General features: G+C 33.0%; 4 protein-coding genes across 7 annotated transcripts; all 4 read right to left on the reverse strand.

The window, feature by feature from the left end:
* Positions 1–809: 809 nt before the first annotated feature.
* SFH12 (SEC14-like 12) lies at positions 810–5066 on the reverse strand. 2 transcript variants are annotated; one of them, XM_028062776.2, is made up of 15 exons: positions 4899–5066; positions 4686–4805; positions 4369–4582; positions 3934–4033; positions 3531–3797; positions 3267–3344; positions 3060–3161; positions 2930–2979; positions 2655–2754; positions 2462–2536; positions 2267–2329; positions 1704–1806; positions 1248–1621; positions 1096–1173; positions 810–1016 (listed from the first exon to the last, which is right to left on the reverse strand). In XM_028062776.2, the coding sequence occupies exons 2-15, from the start codon at positions 4711–4713 to the stop codon at positions 1005–1007; spliced, it is 1644 nt and encodes a 547-aa protein (XP_027918577.1). In that variant the 5' UTR covers positions 4714–4805; positions 4899–5066; the 3' UTR covers positions 810–1004. The 2 variants fall into 2 exon arrangements, with proteins under 2 accessions (XP_027918577.1, XP_027918576.1); XM_028062775.2 differs by having other exon boundaries at positions 1248–1630; positions 4899–5065.
* A 3708-nt stretch (positions 5067–8774) lies between these two features.
* Positions 8775–12591, reverse strand: PLP3B (thioredoxin domain PLP3B-like protein). 3 transcript variants are annotated; one of them, XM_028060678.2, is made up of 9 exons: positions 12388–12591; positions 12219–12311; positions 10684–10758; positions 10534–10581; positions 10281–10423; positions 10110–10182; positions 9901–9962; positions 9463–9560; positions 8775–9397 (listed from the first exon to the last, which is right to left on the reverse strand). In XM_028060678.2, exons 2-9 carry the CDS (start codon positions 12300–12302, stop codon positions 9285–9287), a joined length of 696 nt encoding a protein of 231 aa, XP_027916479.1. In that variant the 5' UTR covers positions 12303–12311; positions 12388–12591; the 3' UTR covers positions 8775–9284. The 3 variants fall into 3 exon arrangements, with proteins under 3 accessions (XP_027916479.1, XP_027916480.1, XP_027916481.1); XM_028060679.2 differs by having other exon boundaries at positions 12397–12548; XM_028060680.2 differs by having other exon boundaries at positions 12219–12302; positions 12388–12544.
* A 1324-nt stretch (positions 12592–13915) lies between these two features.
* On the reverse strand, positions 13916–16079 carry LOC114174963 (AAA-ATPase At3g50940-like). The gene is made up of 2 exons (XM_028059699.2): positions 14977–16079; positions 13916–14850 (listed from the first exon to the last, which is right to left on the reverse strand). Exons 1-2 carry the CDS (start codon positions 15973–15975, stop codon positions 14341–14343), a joined length of 1509 nt encoding a protein of 502 aa, XP_027915500.1. The 5' UTR covers positions 15976–16079; the 3' UTR covers positions 13916–14340.
* A 4764-nt stretch (positions 16080–20843) lies between these two features.
* Positions 20844–23299, reverse strand: LOC114176043 (AAA-ATPase At3g50940-like). The gene is made up of 2 exons (XM_028060947.2): positions 22202–23299; positions 20844–21600 (listed from the first exon to the last, which is right to left on the reverse strand). Exons 1-2 carry the CDS (start codon positions 23234–23236, stop codon positions 21124–21126), a joined length of 1512 nt encoding a protein of 503 aa, XP_027916748.2. The 5' UTR covers positions 23237–23299; the 3' UTR covers positions 20844–21123.
* Between the last annotated feature and the right edge of the window lie 471 nt (positions 23300–23770).

Raw genomic sequence — 23770 nt, forward strand, 5'->3', positions numbered from 1 at the left:
TGTTGTTATTTTAATATTGTTGTTGTTATTTTTATATTACTATTATATATTATTAATATTATTATTTTATTAATTATTTATATTTTATTTTATTTATTATATTATTATAAAAATATAATAAAATCTAATTATATAAAATAATATATATATATATATATATATATATATATATATATATATTATTCTGAATGTTACTGTTTCTCTCAAAATCTTCCCATCAATGCGAAGAAAGATTTTAAAAGCAATTTCGTGTAATTCTCCATTGATTTTAATTTGGAGTAAGCTGTGTTGTTTGGATCAATAGACCAGCAGACTGTAACTTCAGCTCAAAGATTATACATTAACGCACCCCTATTAAATAGTTAATTTAGCATTTCTTAGACATTTTTAAAAAGTAGAAGCTGGTTTACCATTGTTTATAATTATACATTTTTTTCAATAACTAATTTGATGAGAAGTCTTTCAAATAGCCTCTAATTAAGTTTAATATTTTAAGCTTCTGATTTTGTTCAAGAAAAACTGTAATAGCACATAACAAAGTGATTTTTTTCTTTTTTTTAAAAAAAGTAATTATTTGATGAAAAAAGCTAAACAATCATGCCTGTATATTTTGTATGAAATGAAATAGGAACTTCTTTTGCATTTCATTACTCGTTACCCACAGGCCACGTTTGAACATGTTGACTTTGTCATGAATACACTTTTTTGTATTCATTTTTTTAAAATTGTTATTAATCATCTTAAGAAATTATGAAGTTTTATTTTGTATATATTTGATATAATAAGAAAAAAGAAGTATATAATAGATGTAGAAAAAAATCAAAATGAATTTGTATATTACTCATATTTGTTATATACATTGAGAGAAAGTCCAATCCTTGAGTGCTAGCAAACATGCTTCGTTTAAAGTGTTCAAAATTTGAACATTTTATGAATATAGAAATAAAATGGCATTTGGGAAGTCTTCGGAAAGCCGAGTGTCTAGAATGAAAGCCCAGTTAAATTTACCAAATGTACTGCAAAAAAACAAGATTTATATTAAGCAACAAATAATTAACTACGTTAAAGATGGGTATGTAGTTGAGGTGTACGTACCAACAACTTCTTCTTCTTCTTCTTCTTCTCAACGTAAGCCGAAAGCTGATCTTGCTTAGTAAGGGACTCCTCCAAAGCCTAACAACAGAGTGGAGACATTATTTTTGAAGTGTGAATGCAAAGAAATAACGAATTATTGATCTGTTTATTACCTTTTTGGTTGCCATGAGTTCTTGCTCCAATGCATCTGCGCGAGTGATAGCAGCATTGAGCATTTCCTCCTTCTCAGGTGGCATGCAGATGGCGAGGTTGTTCATGTTGCTCATTTTCTCTTCCAACTCAGCCATGCGCTTCATCACAGTCATGAACTCTTGAGCAGAGATGGCAGGGACGGTCATTTGGTCGTTGCTGGCCTGTCCCTTGTATTCACCAAAGTTCGAGTAGAAGTTCGCGTCTGTCAGCTTCTTCGGCATGTTCCTCGTCATCCTCACCATTGTCAATATGCCCATCACGAAGGCCATCACGCCGGTGAAAATCTGTGAGTTCACTCTCTCGTGAATCTTGAAAGAATCCATGGCGTATAAATCTGCTCCACCTACACTTTTCTCTGTCATTAGGAATATGCATTACTATAAAAATACAGCTAAACAAACAAATTTCACTTCTACCTTTGGATACTGCATATCGGTCGTTGTCTGCTACCTTTTTCCAAGCAGATTTTTCAGCTTTGGGGACATAGTCCTCGTATTTGAAGCTCTTGGAAGTAGCAACCTGTTATATTTTGACAAGGTTTAGTACTTAAAAGTTAAGGAAACAAGGCCCACTTTTATTTATTTTTTCAAGCAAACACTTACAGAATAGTTAATCTTCTGTAAAACAATTGTGTTTATATATATATAATTACATCAGACAGGGTGACTCAACTTGTTTTACATAGTTAACCACTATACATAAACTTATAAAATCCTTCTTCTACCACTTTGTACCTACAAGATACCCTAAAGATATTCATTTTCAAGGTCTCATTCTCCCTGGTGCACTGTCTACATTGGAGATACCAATTTTACTTCACAACACCATAGTATAATTATCCAATTTAATGTGAGTAGCTTTTCCTTGTGCATTAACCCCACTAGTTATTTTTCGTGGTAAGGAAGTGACACGGATCTGCAGATTTCCATTGTTAACTATATCAAGGGTGGTTGTTATGAAAGATATTATGATAGCATACCTCAGAAAAGGCAGAAGACAATTGTGGAGTGAGTTTTGCTTCCGACTTGGCAGTCTCGTGTTCCTAAACAAGCTTATTGATTAGTTTGAATGTTAATCAATAACAAAAGGAACCAAAGGTTACAAAAAAAATCAACAATTGTTTTCTAGAGAAAAATGTGTGTACAGTATGAAATGAAAGCTTTTGCTGTATCACCTCAGAAGTTGTCTTGTCTTCCATGACTGGAGCCTCGCATTTCCTTGAACATTTGTGCTCGCCATTTTGAACCATCTGGAAGTAAGTATTTACATAGATACATGTTAATCACATAAACTTGCAAATGCATGATGGAACGCAAATTGTTAAGATGAAAGCATGAAAAGAGGGGAAAAAGGAATTGCAACTCCACCCTCATTATTTCTTCATCCTTCCAAGGGCCCTTATCAGAGCGCATGCAGCCTCCTTGATCGGCACAAGTGCATTTGCCTCCCAAAAACTCTGGCAACTCACTGCCAAAGCAAAACCATTACATTATAAACATTGTCAAGAACCTTAAACCAATGGTGATAAACGCCTTTGAATACTAGAATAACACCTATGGAGCAGAAAAAAGATGGAAAATAGTAGTCGCACAAGGAAAATCATGATACTACAATGTTGAAATATCTGTTATCATGAACTCACCTCTCATCAATTATTTCAAGCAATTTGCTTTGGTACTTGTTGCCAAGAACCTGAGAAATTTTAGCTCAATCAGATGAAATCTTATATTCAGAAACGGGCAGATGTTTAAGATTTAGGTGTTTGTTCTCACATGGATCTTTGATGTGGTCTTTGGGTCAAGGAAGGATTTAACAGTGCCCCACAACATTCTGAATCCAGAACCTGCATTGATGATGAACATGCGGTTCAAGGTCTGCAATGAAGGCACCAATTTTATGATATTACAACTCAGTAATCCACAATATTTATTTGCAACTGAACTTTCTATAAATTTAAGCAAAAAAGAAGAAAAACATACTTCAGGATAGTTGTCTCCGTCGATCTTCTGAAGGCATGTGATAAGATCCCTGGCATGCTTGTTAAAGTTCTTAAGGCCCTGTGACATTAAAACTAACAAGTTTTCATCATCTTCTAGTATTTTTCACGGTTCTTTTTCTCTTTTTCATAGATATGAAGGTTCATTTGAAAGTGTGAAGTGAATGAAGATGGAAAGTTTAATTTTCATGCTGTTTTTAACTTCAAAATTGGATTGGCTTATGGATAAACTATTTCCTACACGTACCACTCCTTGCACATCAAGGATGGTTGTGCTTTGATCGATGTGTTTCTTTGCTGCAATGGAGCAAGCTGCGAATTTCACATCAAATGTTCTCTCGAACTCTTTGACATGGTATTTGATATAGCGCTCCATGGTTGTGACTTGCATCAACTTGGTGGCATCGACTTGGCCCAATCTCTCAATGTATACTGGTCGCCCATCTTTATCGACTCCGTGATGTCCTTGAGGATAATATTGCAAGACTTCAGCGAGTTCCTTGAATTCAAAGTCCTAGTATAAAAGGCACAAAAATGAGTGAGCAAAAAGGAGAAAACAATAAACAACTGGGAACAAAAATGGTCAAGTATATGAAACTAGTAACAAATCCCCTGAAATCTCACAGATATCATTGTTCAGAAACAAATACCTCGGTGATGGTGTCAGCGCCAAATTCCTTCCTCCATTGAAGCATATCAGACCACATTTGCTTAGATTTCTCAAGGTCAAATTTCCTTGCCTTAAGGAACCTGTTCAAATGCAGACCAATTGAGTTAAAAACAGTGTTTCTTTACTCTGAAAATCTCTGCATATGCAAATTGGTTCCTAAAGTTATCAAGATGTAAACAGTAACATATCTGAGTTTATACATATACTCTACAACAATTATTTGTAGGAATAGACCCCACGAATGCAAGTTTGAATGAATAAATGATTTAATGAGAATGAACTAATCAATGCAGATTTTAATATAAGAATAGCATTAGTGAATAGTTTCCACCACTCTGAAATATACATGGCCAAACCTCGTGGAACGAAAGCAAATTATATAAAAACTTTGGTTAAGCAAGAAAATTAAGGTGACCTGAGCATCATGTGATAATCATCGTGCTTGTCTGGTAGGAGTTCGTCCAAGAGAAGAGCCTGACGGAACTCGTCAACGGCTTTGGATTCTCCAGCATCGCGGATATCCTCGATTTCAATCGACATAACCTTGCTGCTGCTTCTTCTCCTACTCTTTGTCAAGGAATTCCTCAACTTCTTCTTCAATGAGCCAACACGATCACACTTTTCAAGAGCTGCAATGGCAGCATCAACAAGAAACATATATGTGTTGATGAACTTGTATTCAAATGGAATGATGAAGAGACAGAAAGAAAAAATGATGAAGATGAAACTGACATGTCTTTGGAGAAAGGGGTCCAGACATGGTTCGGCTTCGTGTTTAGCTTCTGCCGGGTATTCAGGAGAATTACTCGCTCGTCATACGATTGCAGAAATAACGTTGCGCTCCCAAATGCCCTGCATGCATGCAAAAACCTGACAATTGAATGATGATGGCATGCAAAAGAGAGGAGAAAGTGAAGAATAAGAGAGACAGAAGAAAAGAATGACCTAATGGAAGCGATGGGGACGAGGAGAAAGGAGAGAGGGAGAAGTTATAAGAAGAGAAGAGAAGACTGAAAATAGGTTGTTGTTTCAGAGACAGCGAGGCTTCCACGATTGGCCATTGACGAATTCGCCATTTTCTAAATGGAGAAGAGAAGATACAGTGAGAGATGGAAGTAGGAGTTTGGGCGAAACGTAAGGCTATTCCATTCATCTCTCCCATGCTAACTTTCTTTCACTTCTAAAATATTATTTAACTCACTTTAAGCAACACTTTTTTTAATTATATTAAATAAATCAACAGAAAATTTATCCTCATAATTATTCTGTACCCTTTCAATAGATTTGTCGTCTGAACAAATACACATACATAATCTGCACCAAAAAACAATATCACTCCATTACAAACTTGTAATAAATTTTGCCACATTACAGTTTTGTGGATAAGTAGTTAAACTCATGTAAATTTTTTGTAAAAATACCATAATTATTTGTAAATATGTTTATAATGATTAGGATCGTGATACACACGCATATTTTTCCCTGAACTTCTATTTAACACCTATAAAATAATATACTTTTATATTAAAGTATAAAATAATTTAAGATGAATCAACCAAAAAAAAAGGTAAAAAATATTATTTTTTTAATTAGTCTTGGAAGGGTGTACAACAATTAACAGAGGTCCACGTAAATTTTTCCTAATAGTTATATGTAAATTAAATTCAATTGGTCACAACTGTAAAAAAAAAAATCGTATAGTTTGTATAATTAGAAGTTGATATGGATACAAATTAAAAAAAAAAAAACAAGTTATTATATGGCTGTGATACATGTATTGACAAGTGAAATGATAGTCATAGCACAAGGTAATATTTTATATAAAATATTTAGAACACTGTATTTTGATATCTCTTTTTTTTTTCAATCATGGGTTCGATTTATGCTCTTCCCTTCCACTGCATAGCTGTATTAGCAGGTACTATGAGCCCCCTGACCCACGCATCTAATCAGCTCGCGTGGTTCGTCGGTTTCATCGAAAACTCTCATTTATTGAAACGGAGTATAGTGCACTTTAGGCACCGAGCGACAAAGGTGTCTTTATTCTTTCGTTTCGGTTTATTATTTGATATTATCTTTCATAACTATATTTTTTTATTTTAAAATTATAAAAAATAATTTTTGTTAAGACTATTTTATTTTTATACAAATTGTCAAATAGCATCAAACAACATTTTTCCAAATATTTAATTTCCTTTAACCAATTAAACATAAATCATTCTAAGAAAATATTCACTAAATTAAACATTTAAAATTTAATTAATTTAGAAAAATTATCAAATCAATTATTCAATCAATTGAGAATAAAATAGAAAATTAGTATTTAATTAGTTTGATTTAATTTTTGTGAGCACTTGCCCTCTTAGAAGTTGTACATACAATTCGGGCATTTCGGATTTTGAATATTGAGTTGACTAGATCGTTTATAATTCACGTATCAATGTTTAACTTTTCTAATTTCTTTTCTGTCCCATGCTATTAATTAAAACTAAAATTTAAAATAAAATTGTAAAATAATTAATCGTCATTAAAACTAAAATTTAAAATACAATCGTAAAAAAATTAATCGTCATTTTGTCATTCATTGTCATCAGTAATTTTCTCTAATCTTATTATGCGTTTATTCAAGAAACCTATGATGGGAAAGAAGAACCAAAGGTGAATCAAGTCATACAAGTTAAAATTAAGTTTTTATAGATTCAACTCCAAGTGAAACATAAACTTCAACTTGTTAGTGAAAAACGGGACAAGTGTACCGGTCCTACGTAAGAAGTAATAAATATTATTTTTTTTACAAAGACTTGTGTAATACATGACAACTCTCACAATTTATAATTCAATTTTAAAACAAAGTTCACCAAAACACAATGGAACTCTTTTTGGTATTTTATCAAATAGTTAGTGTCTAACAAGAAATTAGTATAATGTATTTATAATTTGTCAATATTAGACTTCAACCACTTCATTCTCGTGCATTCTAAATTATCTCAAATCCATATTCATGTTAAGGTCAACTCACAAGAATACTATAATCATATTCTTAGAGTCTATGCTCACTCGTCAAGATTCAATCCCTTGAATCTTCCGCAAGTAAAATTAAATCATGCATTAGTTTCAAAAATCTAGGATTACTAACGAACCAAGTTCTATTGTTAGATACAAGTATCCATTAGGTATTCAATTTCAAGTTTAGATTCTAAAGATATTTTTCAACACCTCAAGAATCATAAATCAAGCATGAAGCATGGAAATCAAATACTAACTTGAATTGGAAAAACATATATATTTTAACAATATAGTTTTATACAAGAATAATGTTTTTACATCTAATATCAACAAATAGAAATTGTTCTCCATGGTGGAGAACCTAAAGTTTTTACAAAATTGAACCCAAGGTTCTTGACAACTACTTCATGCCCCAATTGTGCCTCTCATTAGCATATTTGTCTCAATTTCGTAATCCATCATCCTCTCCAACCCAAAAGGAGTAAAACCTTCATGGATGAAGAAGGAGACTCAAGAAGGAGAAATAAGAGTTTCACAATACCCCTAGCAGTCTCTAAGAGTCTCTCTTAAAGCATCAACGGTGTTTCTATTTGTGCAAAATGAGGAATACCCTACAACTATGGTAGAAACATAATTAAATATATTTACTTATCAGGATGAACATTCTCATCCAAGTGTTTCATTTTTGCCTAACTAGACCTAAAAATTGATACTCTCTAACTTGTAACTTGTTGGACGAGTCATAAGTATTTCAAAAATTAAATGATCAAAATGAAGATATTGATTAAAAAAACATAAATATTAGAATGTGATTTTTGTAAGAATTATTTTTTAAATTACTTCTATTTGAATGTATGTTTTAAGCACTTATATTTTTAATATTACTGCTAATTTGGACTTATGTTCCAACTTTTATTTGGTTGTTCTTTGCATTTGTTTTTTGTTATGATTTTATTTGTATTTCATTTTTAAAACTTTGAAAATATCTTTTTTAGAATATTCTCATATATTTGTAGATACTCAAAGATTTAAAAAAATTTACAAATATTTTTTAAACTGAAACAAGCAACAAAACAAATTTTAATGTGAGTCAGTTCCTCGGTAGCCCGAGGTTCTCATCCCTAATCTTATGTAATATAGTTTTGAAAATTGTATTAAAAAACAATCTAAAATAAATATTTGGGAATCATTCTATTTCTCGATTTTGAGGATAAAAAATGCTTTGAAGTATTAACATCTATCCAACAAAATCGTCCTGAGAGCACTCAGTAAATATACACTATGGAGAGAGAAGATTTTTGAGTAAAAATACAGTTGTGTAGTCATTTTAGCTATTGGTTTATAAGTTTATTTAACCCTAACGGAAACTTTTGGCAAATGAATAATCTCAATATATATATATATATATATATATATATATATATATATATATATATATATATATATATTTCCAATGCTGCCTAAAGTAGCCTTTTTGACTGCATGAACATATCATTCCATGTTATTTTACATTCATTAACAAATTCAAAAACTGATTTTATCAAATAATTGAATTTAGTAAAATAACTATAATTTTCAAAGAAAATTTAATTTTTCAAGTTATAAGTAACATTTCCACTAGCTTGCCAAAAACAAGACCTGTTTAATACTTACGAAGAAAAGATAAGCAATGTTCACATAAAATATAATCCCACTTTTTAAATATCTTTTAAGATAGAAATATAAACAATTTTCACATAACAAGATGATGATAACAAGATGTGAGTTTATGATAACGAGATATTTTACATACGGATATTATTGTGTAAACATATATTTTGATGTAACAATAAATGATATAATTATATTCATAATGCACTCACTTTTGTTTTTGGTACAACAGTAGTGTAGTAATAGTAATGAAGTTTCAAGCCCCCTAACAGAGTGTGCCAAGACTTTCACAGGATACAGAAAGAAAAAATGTCCTCAAGTTTGATACCACAGTTCCTGCAAACAATTCAAGCACTGGCCCATATCCAGTATCTTTGTACTGCACTCGCATGAACAATTAAATCCATTTTAGAAAATCTATATCAATTTCTTCTGTTACAAATGATGTTCAACCTTTTGCACCCTTGGATGGGAGATACGTTAGGCGATTCCTAGAGGGACAAGTTCATAGAATAGTGGTCGCCAGGTAGCGTTTCCGCATGATTGCTATGGACACAAACCACTTCCCAAAAGCAAAAAACCAAAAGTGTAACAAGGATACAAGCCCGAAATCCAAAAGATATGAAGAGGATAAACTGCAGATTCTTCGTTAATGAAGCCACTAACTGATTAACTTTATTCAGAATCAGAATCAGAACCAGCAATTGTGGAGGATCTGACGACTCTGCGTGTACTGTCAAGATATTCATCATCTTCATCATCCTCATCTTTCTTCTCGGCAATTATACCTGTCAAATGACAGTTAAGAAACTTCCAGTCCCTACGAAACGAAAAGGTTAATTAAAAGCACTACCTTTCTTTATCAGCAGAGCCTCCAGTGTTCTTGTAGTAAAATCATCTTTCCCTCCCACATCTTGAAATCCAACCAATCTATCTACTGCAACTCCTTGTCTGAAAAAAAAAAGCACCTAGTCGTTAGCCATTATACTGATATAACAAATCAATATTATCCTCATTTGTAACAAATCAATATTACTCTGTCAGAATAGTTCCTTAACAACAGAATTTGATTTCACCCGGGATTACTTTGCCACATTACACCTATAGCTTCTGTTTTGATTTTTTTTTGGAGGGGAAGGGGGTGATATTGAAGATAAAGATTGTTTTAGGGTTTTAAACTCCATTCTCATCTTTTTTTTTTCTACTGAGACCTAACGGAAACAATAACACACTCATTAATAGTGAATCACTCGATTGACCAAGATCCAAAAGGCACAGATTTAGGCCTCACCTGAACAGTATGACACAAGGCAAAGTCTTCACAGCCAGTTTTGTAACAAAGAAAGGCGCATTCTGCATTTCATTTTCAATAGTGAACTCTATTCAATTTCTTTACCAAGTCAAACAGTTGGATTAATAAAACATGTTAAAGGATACAGTTACATTGACTCAACCCCTAGGCAAAACCCAAAATCTCTCTATAGAATGGTTCATGCTGACCTCTGCATCAAGCTTGATGAATTTCGTATCAATATGCTTTGGTGCAAGGGACTTTAAATGCTTATCAATTATCCTGGAAATATAACAGACACATGTATCCTTGCATGTCAGAAATGGAGACCGAAAGATGTTGAGCCACAAGGAATAATAATATTTAAGTCAATAACATACTTGCATCTATAGAACTCCTTATGGTAGAAGTGACAAATCACCTTTTCACTTCCAGTGACTTCGCCTAAGAAATCACCCTCTGTTATTTCCCTGTATTCTCCATGACCTTTCTTCTTCCATTCCTCTCGTTTCTCTACTTCTTTCTATTGAATACAAATTAAGTTGTGAATAGCAAAGAAATTTATAAACAAAAACAAGTAAAAACATAAATCTGAACATCATTTGCATCTTGGTACTTAAAGTAGATTGCCACCTTAAGAGCTGCAATCCTTTCTGCGTGCAACTTTTCCAACTCAGGATCCTGAAATCAGCATAAGGAAGAAGTTACTGAACGTATATGATGAGATTGAAAAGTTTTCACAGCACACATATAGGATGGGATTGAAAGGTTTGCAAAACATACATCCATTAACTCATCAAGGTCAACCTCCTCATTTACCGAACTTGATCCCTCTGCCTTCTGTTGAGCAAGCAATTCCTGCAGGGATCATAGCATGTGTAACATTACATCAGTATGTAGCTGCTAACATAAGATTTATACACAACAACAATCATCGGAGGAAATTTTGCAAAAACGTTAACATATATGAGTAACAGTAAGGCGCTTTACAAATAAACTTTTTATAAACACTTACAGGAGAAGAAAACAAGTGGATAAAATGAATTGAGCTTTTCACATAAGCTGAAATTAACTTTTATAGAAGTTCTTTACGTTTAGCTTGAACCTCTCCAAAAGCTAAGGTTCATAAGTTGAAAGAAGCTTGTGGAAAAGCTCAACACATGTTATAATCTTACTTTATTCTCCTAAAAAGATTTTATGGATAAGACTATCCAAAAACACAACTTCAATTATATACAACAAAATACTTTCAAGAAATTAGTGCGAAAAGTATCATGCACTTGAGGAATCCACCCTCAAAAGCTAGCTGAAGAGGGAAGAACCAAAAACTAAATAGCCCACCGAGAATCCCAAGCTACCGATGTGGGATTTCGCCAACACATAATAAGTATCCAAATTATTAGGATGGGAGAACCAAGCACTTAAATACTTCAACAAGCATTACCTACCAGTCACTGTGGGACTTAGGTTCCCCATATTACCAAGTTGCTACCATAAATTGATGATCCATGCACTAAGGGAACCTATCCTCAAAAGCTAGTTAGTTAATAAAAAGGGAAAGCCAAACATTTAAATACTTGATGTTAGACGTAAACTCACCATAGAACACATGTTCCGACATAGCACCGCCCCTAATAGCCAACATCTTGGCAGCTTCTCACTTTTATGACACTACAGTTGGTAACCCTTTCCGAGACACTAACAACAAGCTCTAACACCAATTGATAAGTATCCAAGCACTAGGTGAACCCACCTCAAAAAGCTAACCATTAAGAAAGAATAACCAAATACTTACTACACCGAACATCTATATTATTGGTCATATGAGACTTAATCACCTCATAATACTCAAGTTCCTATCGTAGACTTCGAAAACTGTCCCAAAAAGCAGAGTATTAAACTATTTACCAAGGTAAGTTTCTTAAACACGGCATTATTCCAAAATACCAGCATTAGTAGTTCAATTTTATTTGCGACTGAAAAAAACACTTGAAAATGACTAGCCAGATTCAAGAAGTGAAAAAAAAATTACAATATGATAACATTCTCCCGTTAAAATATACAAAACATGATGCAATGTAGGATATTAGTTCCATTAATGTTTGTAAGCATATGACCATCAGATGATGAAAATGAGCATCGAAAAGGGAAGAATGAATTGCGTTATGACCTAGGTTGTCACGAACAACCACATGAATTGTGAGGCATGCATAAATTTAGCTTCTCCGATATTACGCACATATCACAGAGAAGTTCTGTTTCCTTTTATGCGAATCGTAAAGGTAATAGTATTGTGAAGTGAAAAATTATTAAATTACCTTCTGATAATCACGGGCAGCTGCTGCCATTACGTTTCCAAACGCCAAATTGGACAGAGTGGACTTCACCGCGTTCGGATCCATCTTTGTTATCTACAAAATTGAAAATCAGAAATTGTTGGTAATAATAATCGTAATTATTGAGAAGCAAATTAGAGATTGTTCGCACATTTAAAACCTGTGCGAAGATGCAAGGGTCTTTTCGATGAGTGTGGTAGTTAAAGTTGAGAACCGATAAACTTGTTCCAAAATTGAAGGAAGCGGAAATTGAAGGTTTTCTGCGATGTGTTTGTTTTGTTCCTTTCGCTGATGGAAGCTGTACCTGCTACCAGCGTAATCCACCAAGAAAGAAGACAGGGAGCGGATGTGGGCTGGGCTAGGTTCAGCCCGGCCCAAAACATCAAATCCTGTTGAAAAGAGGTTGAAAAATGTTACTAATAAAAAATCCACATACTTTCTTTATGGTTAAATTAATTAGAAATTGTGGTGGGTCTTACATTCTACTTAATTATTATTTTTTCATAATTTTGTGATATTTAATCAACTTTAATCAATAAATTTTTTCTTTCGTATATTATCTTTGTTATTTTTTTATTAGTTATGAAGACATTGAAGATAAGACGCATCATGAATATAGGAAAAAACTATTAAAAGAAAAGACCATATACGACTTCCTTTCTTTCTTTTAACTTAAGTTGGACTTAAAAAGATAAAAGAATAAGTTTTTACGAGGTTTTAAGTTGTTTTTCTAATACAACTTAAGCACTTCCATTCAAAACTCATTAGGAGATTCAATTTCTCTCCAAGATTTTTTTTTTAATTTTATGTTATAAACCTTGAAATTTGGAGAAAAAATTCTTTTAAAATTCTTCATTTACTTTTGTTTCTATTTAATGCAATTGTATGTTAGTTACTAATTAAAAAAAAAAAACAATAAATTTGTTCCTTACAATTAAATACAATCCAAAAAACTACTCTAATATGATTCTCAAAAACTATATTATTAGAATCATTCAAGATTTTATCTGAATCTATTGCTAAAGTTTTTTGACGAATATTTTGATGATATACAATTTGTCCAGTACGAATTACCTTTCATTTTTTTAAGATCGTAACTTTTATCATACAACCAACTGTTATCAAACTTTTAATATTTTAAAGTCATTTATTAAAATACCATATTACCTTTAATGAAATGAGAAGAGAGAATTAATTTTAATAATCCTAAAATAATTTTCATACTTTTAATACATTTTTAATAATCATCATATCCAAAACCTTTACATTAAAGTTATCTATAAATTACATGAATTAATATTACATTAAAATAATCTATCAAAAGAAGAAGGTTGATAATCACTTAAACTTTTCTTGTACATTGAGAACTGATAATAGAATTAAGTAACTTAAATCCTTTCATATAAGTATTAAACTTATGGTAATTGTGCTATTGATTATAGTCTAAACTAAGTTAATTTAATAAATATCTTAATTTTATTTATATTTTTTCCAAGTACACACTAATGGTTTGATTATTTTTAAATTATTTCCACTTTTCAGTCTTATTCAAAAAATATATTAACTTTTTTGGTTAAAACATCTTTAGTGGAAGATCTTGAATAAAGATTTGTGAGTATGGAATTTTATATCAGGAGAAGTGCCAAAAAAGTAATGAACAATCTCACAACAACAAGATATTGTAGTAAAGATGAAATTATCACCCATCTAATATTGCCAAAGATAACATACCAAACAAGTGTGCATTGAGTTGTTGGATACATTTCTCCACACAATTGGAGAATCATTTTGTAGATGAAAATGTTCTTCACTGTTATCATTCTTAAATCTAATTAAAAACATTGTTATCAGTCATCTTCCTCCATCATTTCTCCACACTTGTTTACATTTCTAAGCACCAAAGCAATATGGTGAAAGTGGGAGGTTCTTTCATCTGCTCAACTGCCATTGTTACTAAAACTATGCTACATTCCCTCTAAATCACATACTATGTCACATTGACAACAAGAACATCAAAGAAAAAGTTAAAACTTACAGAACATCATCACCAACATTATATAGTAGACACAACACTATTAGACCCTTCAAAAAAAAAGTTCTAAGTTTATTGCAAAGTACGTGCTCTTGTTCTTCTCTGAGTACCCGTACTATTTTTTCTCTTGCTGATACAAACTGGTCTTTTCTGCTTGCAACCAACTTTGGAGCTTTTGGATTGGTTAAGTTCTGTTTTATCAGAACCATCATTCTCAGACACATCACCTTCCATCTTCTTTCGCTTAAGCACCTTCAGGAATCCTTGTAGTGCAACCTCAGCATCTTCGCTCTTCATCAATTCCTCTGCCACTTGTGCCGGGGTTATGTGCGTGCCCTCTATCAGGCCTTCAATCTCCCCAAACAGGTGATGATCCCAAGAAATGCCCAAGTAGTTTGAGGCCAAAACCTTGAACCCGTGGTAGGAGCAATAAGACATGTTAATGTGCATGTCCATTCTTCCAGGCCTCAACAGTGCCGGGTCAAGCCTCTCCTTGTGGTTGGTGGTGAGTATGATGATCCTCTCGTCACCACAACTCGACCATAACCCATCTATGAAGTTCAGTAACCCGCACAAACTCAACTGCATCCATCACATCGTTTCAGAAATTATTACATTCATTCAAATCTAACAAATAGTGTTGTTAAGAGAGAAAAATTATCACAGATGTAGAGAATGAATACAAACAGTGAAAGAATGATGACCAACCTGCACATTAGGTTGCTTGCGTCCATCTCCATGTCTGCGCCCTGGCAGATCAACACTACAATCAATGTCTTCAATCACAAGAATAGACCTATTTGCAGTTGCCAGCAACAACTTTCTGAGGTCTGAATCGGTGACTAGGTTGTCAAGTTGGAGATCATAGATATCGAACTTCAAGTAATTCGCCATGGCTGCGATCAAGCTCGATTTGCCGGTTCCAGGAGGGCCATACAACAGGTACCCTCGTTTCCACGCCCTCCCAGCTTTCCTGTAAAACTCCCTCCTCCTCAAAAACCTGTTCAAATCCTCCATTATGTGGTTCTTCATCTCTGCCTCCATCGCCACGGTCTCAAACGTTGAAGGGTGGTCCAAGTTAATGGAATCCCACATGAACCCTCCGTGGCCATAGAAAGTGTTGAGAGTGTGCATCTTCAACACCCTCTCCTCGTCCTTCATCTCCTTCTCTTTGTCAATAACGAAAGGCAAGTAAGTTTCCACCACCATCTCCTTGTGCTTCTTCTCAAAGCTTAGCTCAAAGTACTTCTTTTCTGTTCTGGTGGAGCTGTTTCTGGAGTGATCATAGGAACCATTGCCCTTTTCGAACTCTGAGCAGATGAGATTCCAGTTGAGTTTAACCCCATCAAACCAATCAACCAGCTCTTCACCCTTTTCAAGTCTTAAGGAGAGCTTTTTCTCCTTTGGAGTCTTGCTGACGCTTAGTCTCTCGTTCTGGGGGGTGATTTTTGTGGACAGGTAAACCTCTGCAGCATCGTAGAGATGGTTGCGAGCTATGCCGCTGGAGTACTCTTGGATGATGAGAGTGAGAGTGTTGGAGCGAGGCTTGAAGAAGTAGCGGAAGGTGTTGATAAGGTATCCACGAATTGGTTGAGGAATGAGGTCGTTGGTTATTGAACGCAGAAGCATGATGGAAGCTGTCATGGAAGCGTAAGCAGAGAAGATTGAAGAGGGTGAAGCCATGGCCATGTCTCTGGAAGGAAACATGGTGGTGGTGATGATGAGAATGGTTGATTGTGCACAGAGACCACTGGGAAACTGAAACTAAATAAAAATTGCGAGTAAAAAGTTTGTGGAAAAATCTGTGTTATCTGTTCCAAGTCATAAGGTTCATGAATGTGATCACGCTTACTTTATTTCTCTGTCAGTTATTTATTTTTACCATTTCATTTATCGTATTTGTTATTTTCTTCTGTTTTCTGTCAAATAATTGAATTAAATTGATTTTTAAGTTAAAGTAAAATGGCACTCTTTGAGTCAAAATAAATATGATATAATTAATAAGGATAATCCGGCGGGGTTTGATTTAATATAATAAAGAAGAAAAGTTATTTGTATAGGAGGAAATAAGTTTTTGTACTGTACATGTAAATCAGTATTATGTGGTTCCAGAAAGGGAAATAAGGGTTGTTCTATTATCGGCGAGGATTGAAAAGTTGAAACATATAATTGTGGATTCAGCTTTATATCTAGTCTCTTTATAAAAAGTAAAAGAAATAGTGGAAAAGCAAGGAAATTTCAAAGAAGTATCGGTGTTGAAAGATGTACTAGCCGACCAAATTCTTAGTCTGAAAGATTGGCCATGGTTGACAGAAGCATTAATAAAGTTAGTCAATATTAAAGTTTACTTAGTAAAAGTTAAATATAACATAATATAACAATTAATTAGATCACCAACACAGCACACGGAAGTTGTAAGGTGGTTTAGGATAAAGGTTAGTTGAGTTTAGAAGAGAAAGTGCGACATTATAAGTTCAACTCATTTTACCAATAAAGTAGTAATAGTATATATTTTCGGATAAAAAAAAAGGACAACACACACATTATATATATTTTTATAATTTTTTTTTTTACAAATGTGTTTTCTATTGAAAAAATGGATGATAATATTTTAAAGAATAAATTTATAAAGGTAATTTAGGTAATTATAATTATATAATTTTAAAATTTAATTTAAAATTAAGAATTTGGAAATTTTAATATCTTTGCTTCCTTCAAAATTAATACTTTTATTTTCATATTCTCTCTTTATTAATTAAAATGACTTTCATTTTGATCGAAGTCGACTTCTCTTTGTTGACTTCATATTGTTGTTTTGAATATATTGGTAAGAGATTATTTTAAACATTAAATTTTATTATAATTATTCTTTCATCATTATTAAAGTATTTTTTAGCATTATTTTCTAATATACATTTTCATTGTTAAAATAATTAATAATAAATATGACTTGTTCATCTCATATAGCATGAGATTACTTGGAACTCCACTTTCTTTTTCTTTTCCAACGCGCAAGTTAAGATTATTTGTCAAAAGTTTTAATGAGGATTTTTTTCTTTCAAACATTGACAAATTCTAAAAAAAAAGTAATATTACTTTTGTAAATATGAATTAAAAAAATGAAAATAAGCATATATATATATATATATATAATATTATTATTAAATAATAATAATAGTTATTATTGTTATATTAATGATAATTAGAATATGTTAATTTTAACCAGGGCAAAATTATAATATTTTTAATCTATTAAAATTTTATCTTTTATTTATCATATCATTCAAATCGTTCACTAACTATCACAAATTTTATCTCTAAATCCATTTATTTTCATTTTCAATTTCCTTCAAAAAAATAACACACACTTCACCCGGCATTTTTGTATTTTGGGGTTGATTTAAATCAAATTTGTAAAAATGGGTTCGTTGAATTGTTTTTTTGTAAAATGGGGTCAAGTCGTTAGGGTGGAGTACAACATCAGAGGTGAAGTCGTCTTCCACCCAGCCGGTTTTTTTTTCAAAAAGTTAAACCGTGCTGTGGTAGGTCGATTTTTGTTGATATGAAAAGTGAAGTTGTCCTCGTACATGACGACTTAACTTTTCGTTTTTTTTTTAAGTTGAATTTTTTTTTTACTTCTCTCTAGAGATTATATTTGTTATTTTTTTTCAAAATTGAAAAGTGGGTTGAGAACTGCAACTTCGTTTTCTATCATGACAACGCCCGCGTATTCAATTATGCTTGCACTTTTAGTGTCGTTAAAGTTGGTTATGGTGAAGGAAAGTGGTTGAGCTAAGTTTATCGGAAGGATACAAAGGATGAGGAACAGAAGAAAAGTTTTCTGATATTGGAAATTTTAAAAAATTGGCAACATGGTTTATCACCATTGAATCTAAACTTGAGTTACTGGCAAGGGATAAAAAAAATAAAAACTTCAATGTTTAAAAAAAAATTGAATAGTGCAGTCGTCATGTACGAGGACGACTTCAGTTTTTATATCAATAGAAATCGGTATCTCAAAGCACGACTTCACTTTTTAAAAAAAAAATAGAAACCAGTTGGGTAGAAGACAATTTCACCTTTGATGTCATACTCCACTTGACGACTTGATCCTATTTTACAAAAAAAAAAATCAACGAATCCAATTTTACAAAATTGACTTAAAATCGACCCCAAAATACAAAAAAAAAAAAAACCAACTTCACCCTCTAATCCACTCAAACTCATTCTCTCACTCTCCCTCTCTCTCTCAAATCAATTTTCACATTGTGAACACAACTTAAATGAATTTCAAGTGCAGAATTTAGACACAAGTTACCATAAATGTCTTAACTAATCTCATTCATACACCTCAACTTTATTTCTTTACCTTTCTCTTGCTGCCAATAGTTACAAATTAATAACACTTTCTTTAGTTAAAGATTAGTTATGAATATTAGAGAAATATTTTTTGGTGGTCGGTTAGAAAATGGATGACCGTATCTGCTTTGTTAAAAAAGGGTGAGGGAGAAGAAAGGAAGAAAAAGAATATAGTATATAGAGTGCACTAAGTTGTCATGTGTTTGAAATAATCCAACGATCTAAAATAATAATTTAATGGTAAATCATAGCATATGCCCATGTTATTGACCTACATCATATTTAATCATGTTCTTGCGCCATCTACTCACAAATGTACAAAATTTTTATGCTTTGTTAACATCTAGACAACCACATGTGGATCATCATCCTATGCAAAGACTTCGACCACCATTTCCGGACAAAGTTTCATCTTTATAATATTATTATTCTGTTTTCTCATAAAATAAGACAAAATTTCATCCATCCATTTCTACAAATTTTCATAAAATAAATGAATAATGTGCTACTTCAAAATACAATAACATATACAAGTGCTGGGCAAGGGAAAATTAACACCTCAAACCCAAGAAATGAAGGAAGACATAGATTCTATGTAAGATATCATCACGAATTTTGATATCCTAACTATTTTGATATTTTAAAATCTATTAATTATTTGTTATTATAAAATTTTTTAAAATAAAATAAAATATATAAATATAAAACATGGAAGACTATAAAAAAGTTCATAATAAAATATATTTATTATGAAAAAATCTAAATAAATATACTAGAGTAACATAATAAATCACTTATTCATTTTTTTATAAATAAAAATAAAATTAGTTGACCTATCTACTCAATGATTTTTCTTAAAATAAATTACAAGAGATTTTGAGCTGTATATATTTATAAAAATATAAATATCAACATCATTTATCTTTAACGATGTGTTCTCTTCTGCTGATTTACCATTTTTAAGTATTAGCAAACACATATTTTAAATTATTTTTGTGTTCGTTTCGCATAATTTGAGGGAGAGAGAAAGTACAAAAATAGAAGATGCTCAACTTTTCTAATCTTCGCATCAGTGTGAAATGCGAAGATTTGAGAGAGATAACACTCTATTACTTAAATACCCCTTCTTCATGTGCAGTTCTTTATTTTGTTTTTGTAGTTACAATCCTGTATGAGATTGCTGAAAATTTATGGTTGGTGAAATTTTTCGTGAAAGAGAGTGAAGAACTTACATTGTTGTGTCTATACTATTTAAAGCCATATGATATGATATATATATATATATATATATATATATATATATATATATATATATATATATATATATATAATAAATAATTCAAATAATTATCATTATCATAAAAAAATAATAATAATTTAATATAATTTATCTTTTTTTTATTTTGTTATTAAAATTTATTAAATAATATTTTTTACTAATCTAAAAAGTATTTTAAATATTTTTATCATTAAGGGTATTTTGGTAATCTTCAAATCCTATCTATTAAAATAATTTTTTTAATCTATAATATTACTCAAAACATTCACTAATTTTCACATAATTCATTTTCAAATCCACTCACTTTATCCTCTAAATTCATTTAAAAAATACACATATTAATTCACTCAAATCTACACAAATTCATCTTCATACTCTCTTCCCGATCCATCTTTCCAAAAGAAAACAAGATTTTACGAAACAACTCATTGATAAAAGAACCCATGACAAATTAGATAAACTCATTCTGCACCACTGACAAACCTGAAAAATTACCACGTGTCTTTTGAAAATTTAATATCAAACGTCTTTAAGATAAATAAAAGAACAATTTAAGAAAAATCACGTATTTTATGTAGGTAACTGTGAAAGAAAATGGGTCAATTCTCAGTCAACAGCCAAGCAAGATATACATATATATATATATATATATATATATATATATATCCATTACTAGAAGAAAAAAATTGTAGAAGTAGTCTTGATCTTTATTCAATTCACGTTTTCTTGTCAGTCTCTTGGATTATTGTATGGTATAAGTGTATAAAATTTTGTTATAAGAAACACAAAGAAAAATGTATACGAAGTAGCATTTACTAACAATGAAATGTATACACCAATGAGAAGCACTAAGAAAAAAATAGGAAGTAAAACATATGATAAGTAATGTCATGATGAAAAGAAAAAAAAAAGATGAGAAATGCAGAAAAGAGAGATATGAAAAATAAGATAACAGAAATATTCCCCTGCATAGACATTCATCTCTCTTCTTGCTATAAATATGGTGGAGACGGTTTGACAAATTGGCACCCCGTGGATTTAACAAAACAGAAAGTGAAAGAGTAAAATAAATAAGTATTCTTGAAAATCTTAGTAAGACTGAAAAAGATAGATAACCATACAATATATGTAATCCAAGTTCGAGCTAAACGAAATGGAAAAATTAGGTTAGCGACTAATCTTATTTGACCCTACCGAATCTAAAATTTCAGTAAGTGTTAAGTTGTACTTTTCTTTTCGTCATTATCAACCCCTTCTTTACCACCATCATCGAGCTCCTTCTTCTGCCGTTCCTCTTTATCTTTGGCCTCCTGTTCCTTCGTTTTAGCCTCCAGCTCCTCCTGTGTTTCTTTCTTTTTTCTTAGGAAATCTATAAGCTGTTTAAGACAAGTTTCAGTGTCGTTGCTCTTCAGAAGCTGTTCTGCCACTTCAGCTGGAGTCACCTGGGTTTTCTGAATTTCTTCCTCAATCTGTGGGAAGAGATCATGTTCTTTGAGTCCGAGGTAATTGGAACATAGCTGCCTAAAACCGCAGGGAGTGCAATAGGACATGTGAATATGAACATCCATGCGACCAGGGCGGAGCAACGCAGGGTCAAGCTTCTCCTTGTGGTTCGTTGTGAACACTATTATCCTCTCGTCTCCACAACTTGACCATAACCCGTCAACGAAATTCAGCAACCCCGACAGTGTAACCTGCATGTTTAGTAGAAATTTTAGGATGAAAATAACGCATACGCAAAAAATGAAAAACTACAAATGAACATGATAAATCAATTTTGGGCATCCAGCAACTACACTGCGCGATCGCCAACACCAGAACAGAACAACCAGAAAGAATCACTTTAGTTTAGCAGACTGAGCATAAAGTGGGGTTAAAAATCCTTGAGATAAGTTAGAATACCCTTGTCTAGAATTTAACTACCCTGAATAACACAAATAAAAGAGGGTAACAGTGACCCAATTCATGTTTGTTGCGTTGCCATTCGTATGCAAAAACATGATTGGGAGGATCGAAATCCATCCCGAGTATATGGTTTTCACGAAAACGGCAGAGCAAAAGCACAGCAATTGACCTTCTCACAAAAGACAGAACAAAATCACAAAAAGAACAAACTTTGTGGTTCTAAAAACTGTTTCGAATTAAAAAAAAAAGAAAAAAGGAAGAGGACAGAACCAATTTTCCAGCCTATAATCCACACGTGTCACAGAAGAACTTTAACTTGTCTTTTTATGTGAATGAGACTCCCATGAAACAGGAACAAGTTTCCATGGAATAAAAGGAAGGGGGAAAAACCTGTCTGTCGTTATTATTTGCAGAGGAAAAGGGCGAAAAGTGTGTGGGCTCCGCTCTGCGATCGTGAAACTCAATAGTGCAATCAATGTCCTCAACAACGAGAATGGACCTATTAGGCATGGCAATGAGTAATCTCCTGAGATCGGAATTGGTCTGCAACTCGGTGAGCTCCAAGTCATAGACATCAAAGCGCAAGTAATTAGCCATAGCAGCAATCAAACTGGATTTGCCTGTACCGGGAGGTCCATAGAGCAAGTACCCTCTCTTCCATGCCTTCCCAACTTTTCTATAATACTCCTTCCTCGCCACAAACCTCTCCAAATCCCTCACCACAAACTCCTTCACGTCACGCTCCATAGCCACCGTCTCAAACGTCGCCGGGTGGTCCAGATTGATCCCAGTCCAGGCGTCGTTGGGGTTTCCGTACATGCAGTGGTAATCCACGGTGAAGATCTTCAAGGCCTTCGTCTCCTGCTTCAAGGACTTGGCCTCCTTCATAATGAAGGGAAGGTAGGTGTTGAGGACCATGTCTTTGTGCTTCTTGTGGAAGCTCAGTTCCAAGGACCGAACCTCCGATTTCAAAGTGGCGTTCATGTCGCGCGGGTTGTGGAAGTGTCGTGTCTCCACTTGACGGCACACCAGGACCCAGTTAAACTTGACGCCGTTAAACACGTCGTCCAGGCACTCGTTGCGCTCCATTGTGAGGATGAAGGTGTCGTCGGTTTCGGGTTTGGTCACCTTGAGTCTCTGCGTGGAGGGGGAGATTCTGGAGCCCAGGTAGGTCTCCGCCGCCTCGTAGATTTGGTTGCTCACGAGGCCGTCGAACTCCTCGATCACCATCGTTGTCTCCGATGAGAACCGCGACAGCGCGCTGCGGAGGCCATCTCTGACGTACGACATGAACTCCGGTGGGAGGATCTCGCTGGCTACCGAACGGATTATCATTGCGGTGGCGGCCACCGATGCCGCCGTGGAGAGGACCGTCTTCGCGGTGGCGAGGTTTGAATCGGGCGTTGAAGAGGAAAAGAAGGACATTGTGGGTTATTGGTTTGGTAAAAGAAGCGGTGGTGGCTTGGTTTGTAAGTGTATCCATTGGTATATATTGGGATGAATTGAGAGTGTTCATGTGCGTTTGGAAGTGTAAAATTTTCAAAGGAGAAAATGCAGAGAAGAAACAAAAGTGGGGTCTGGCCCACGGTGAACCTAAACTAACGTATTTGACTGACTCCGTAGCCTTGCAGACCAAGATAAGACTTTTATCTTTCTTTCTCCACTGTGATCTGTTCATTCACCAATAATTTTTATTACATATTTTATTATCTGTACAAATAAATTTAGAAAAATAATTTTTTTATTATTAAATTTTGATAATTTTTTTTAAAACTTTAAATGAAATTTTTTAAATGGTTTTTTATTTTAATATTTTTTTCATTCACAATATTTCAAAACCATTTAAAAAATCACATTTTATATCCTAAGAGAAAATTAGTCAAAATATATTTCTTATAAATTTATTATTAACTCATATAGCGTGTCAGAAACTATAAAATTAAAGACAGAGTTGGCACT

The sequence above is a fragment of the Vigna unguiculata genome, chromosome 3 (genome assembly GCF_037176805.1).
Source record: "Vigna unguiculata cultivar grain cowpea cultivar isolate G323 ecotype 2 chromosome 3, ASM3717680v1, whole genome shotgun sequence".
NCBI classification, from domain to species: Eukaryota; Viridiplantae; Streptophyta; class Magnoliopsida; order Fabales; family Fabaceae; genus Vigna; species Vigna unguiculata.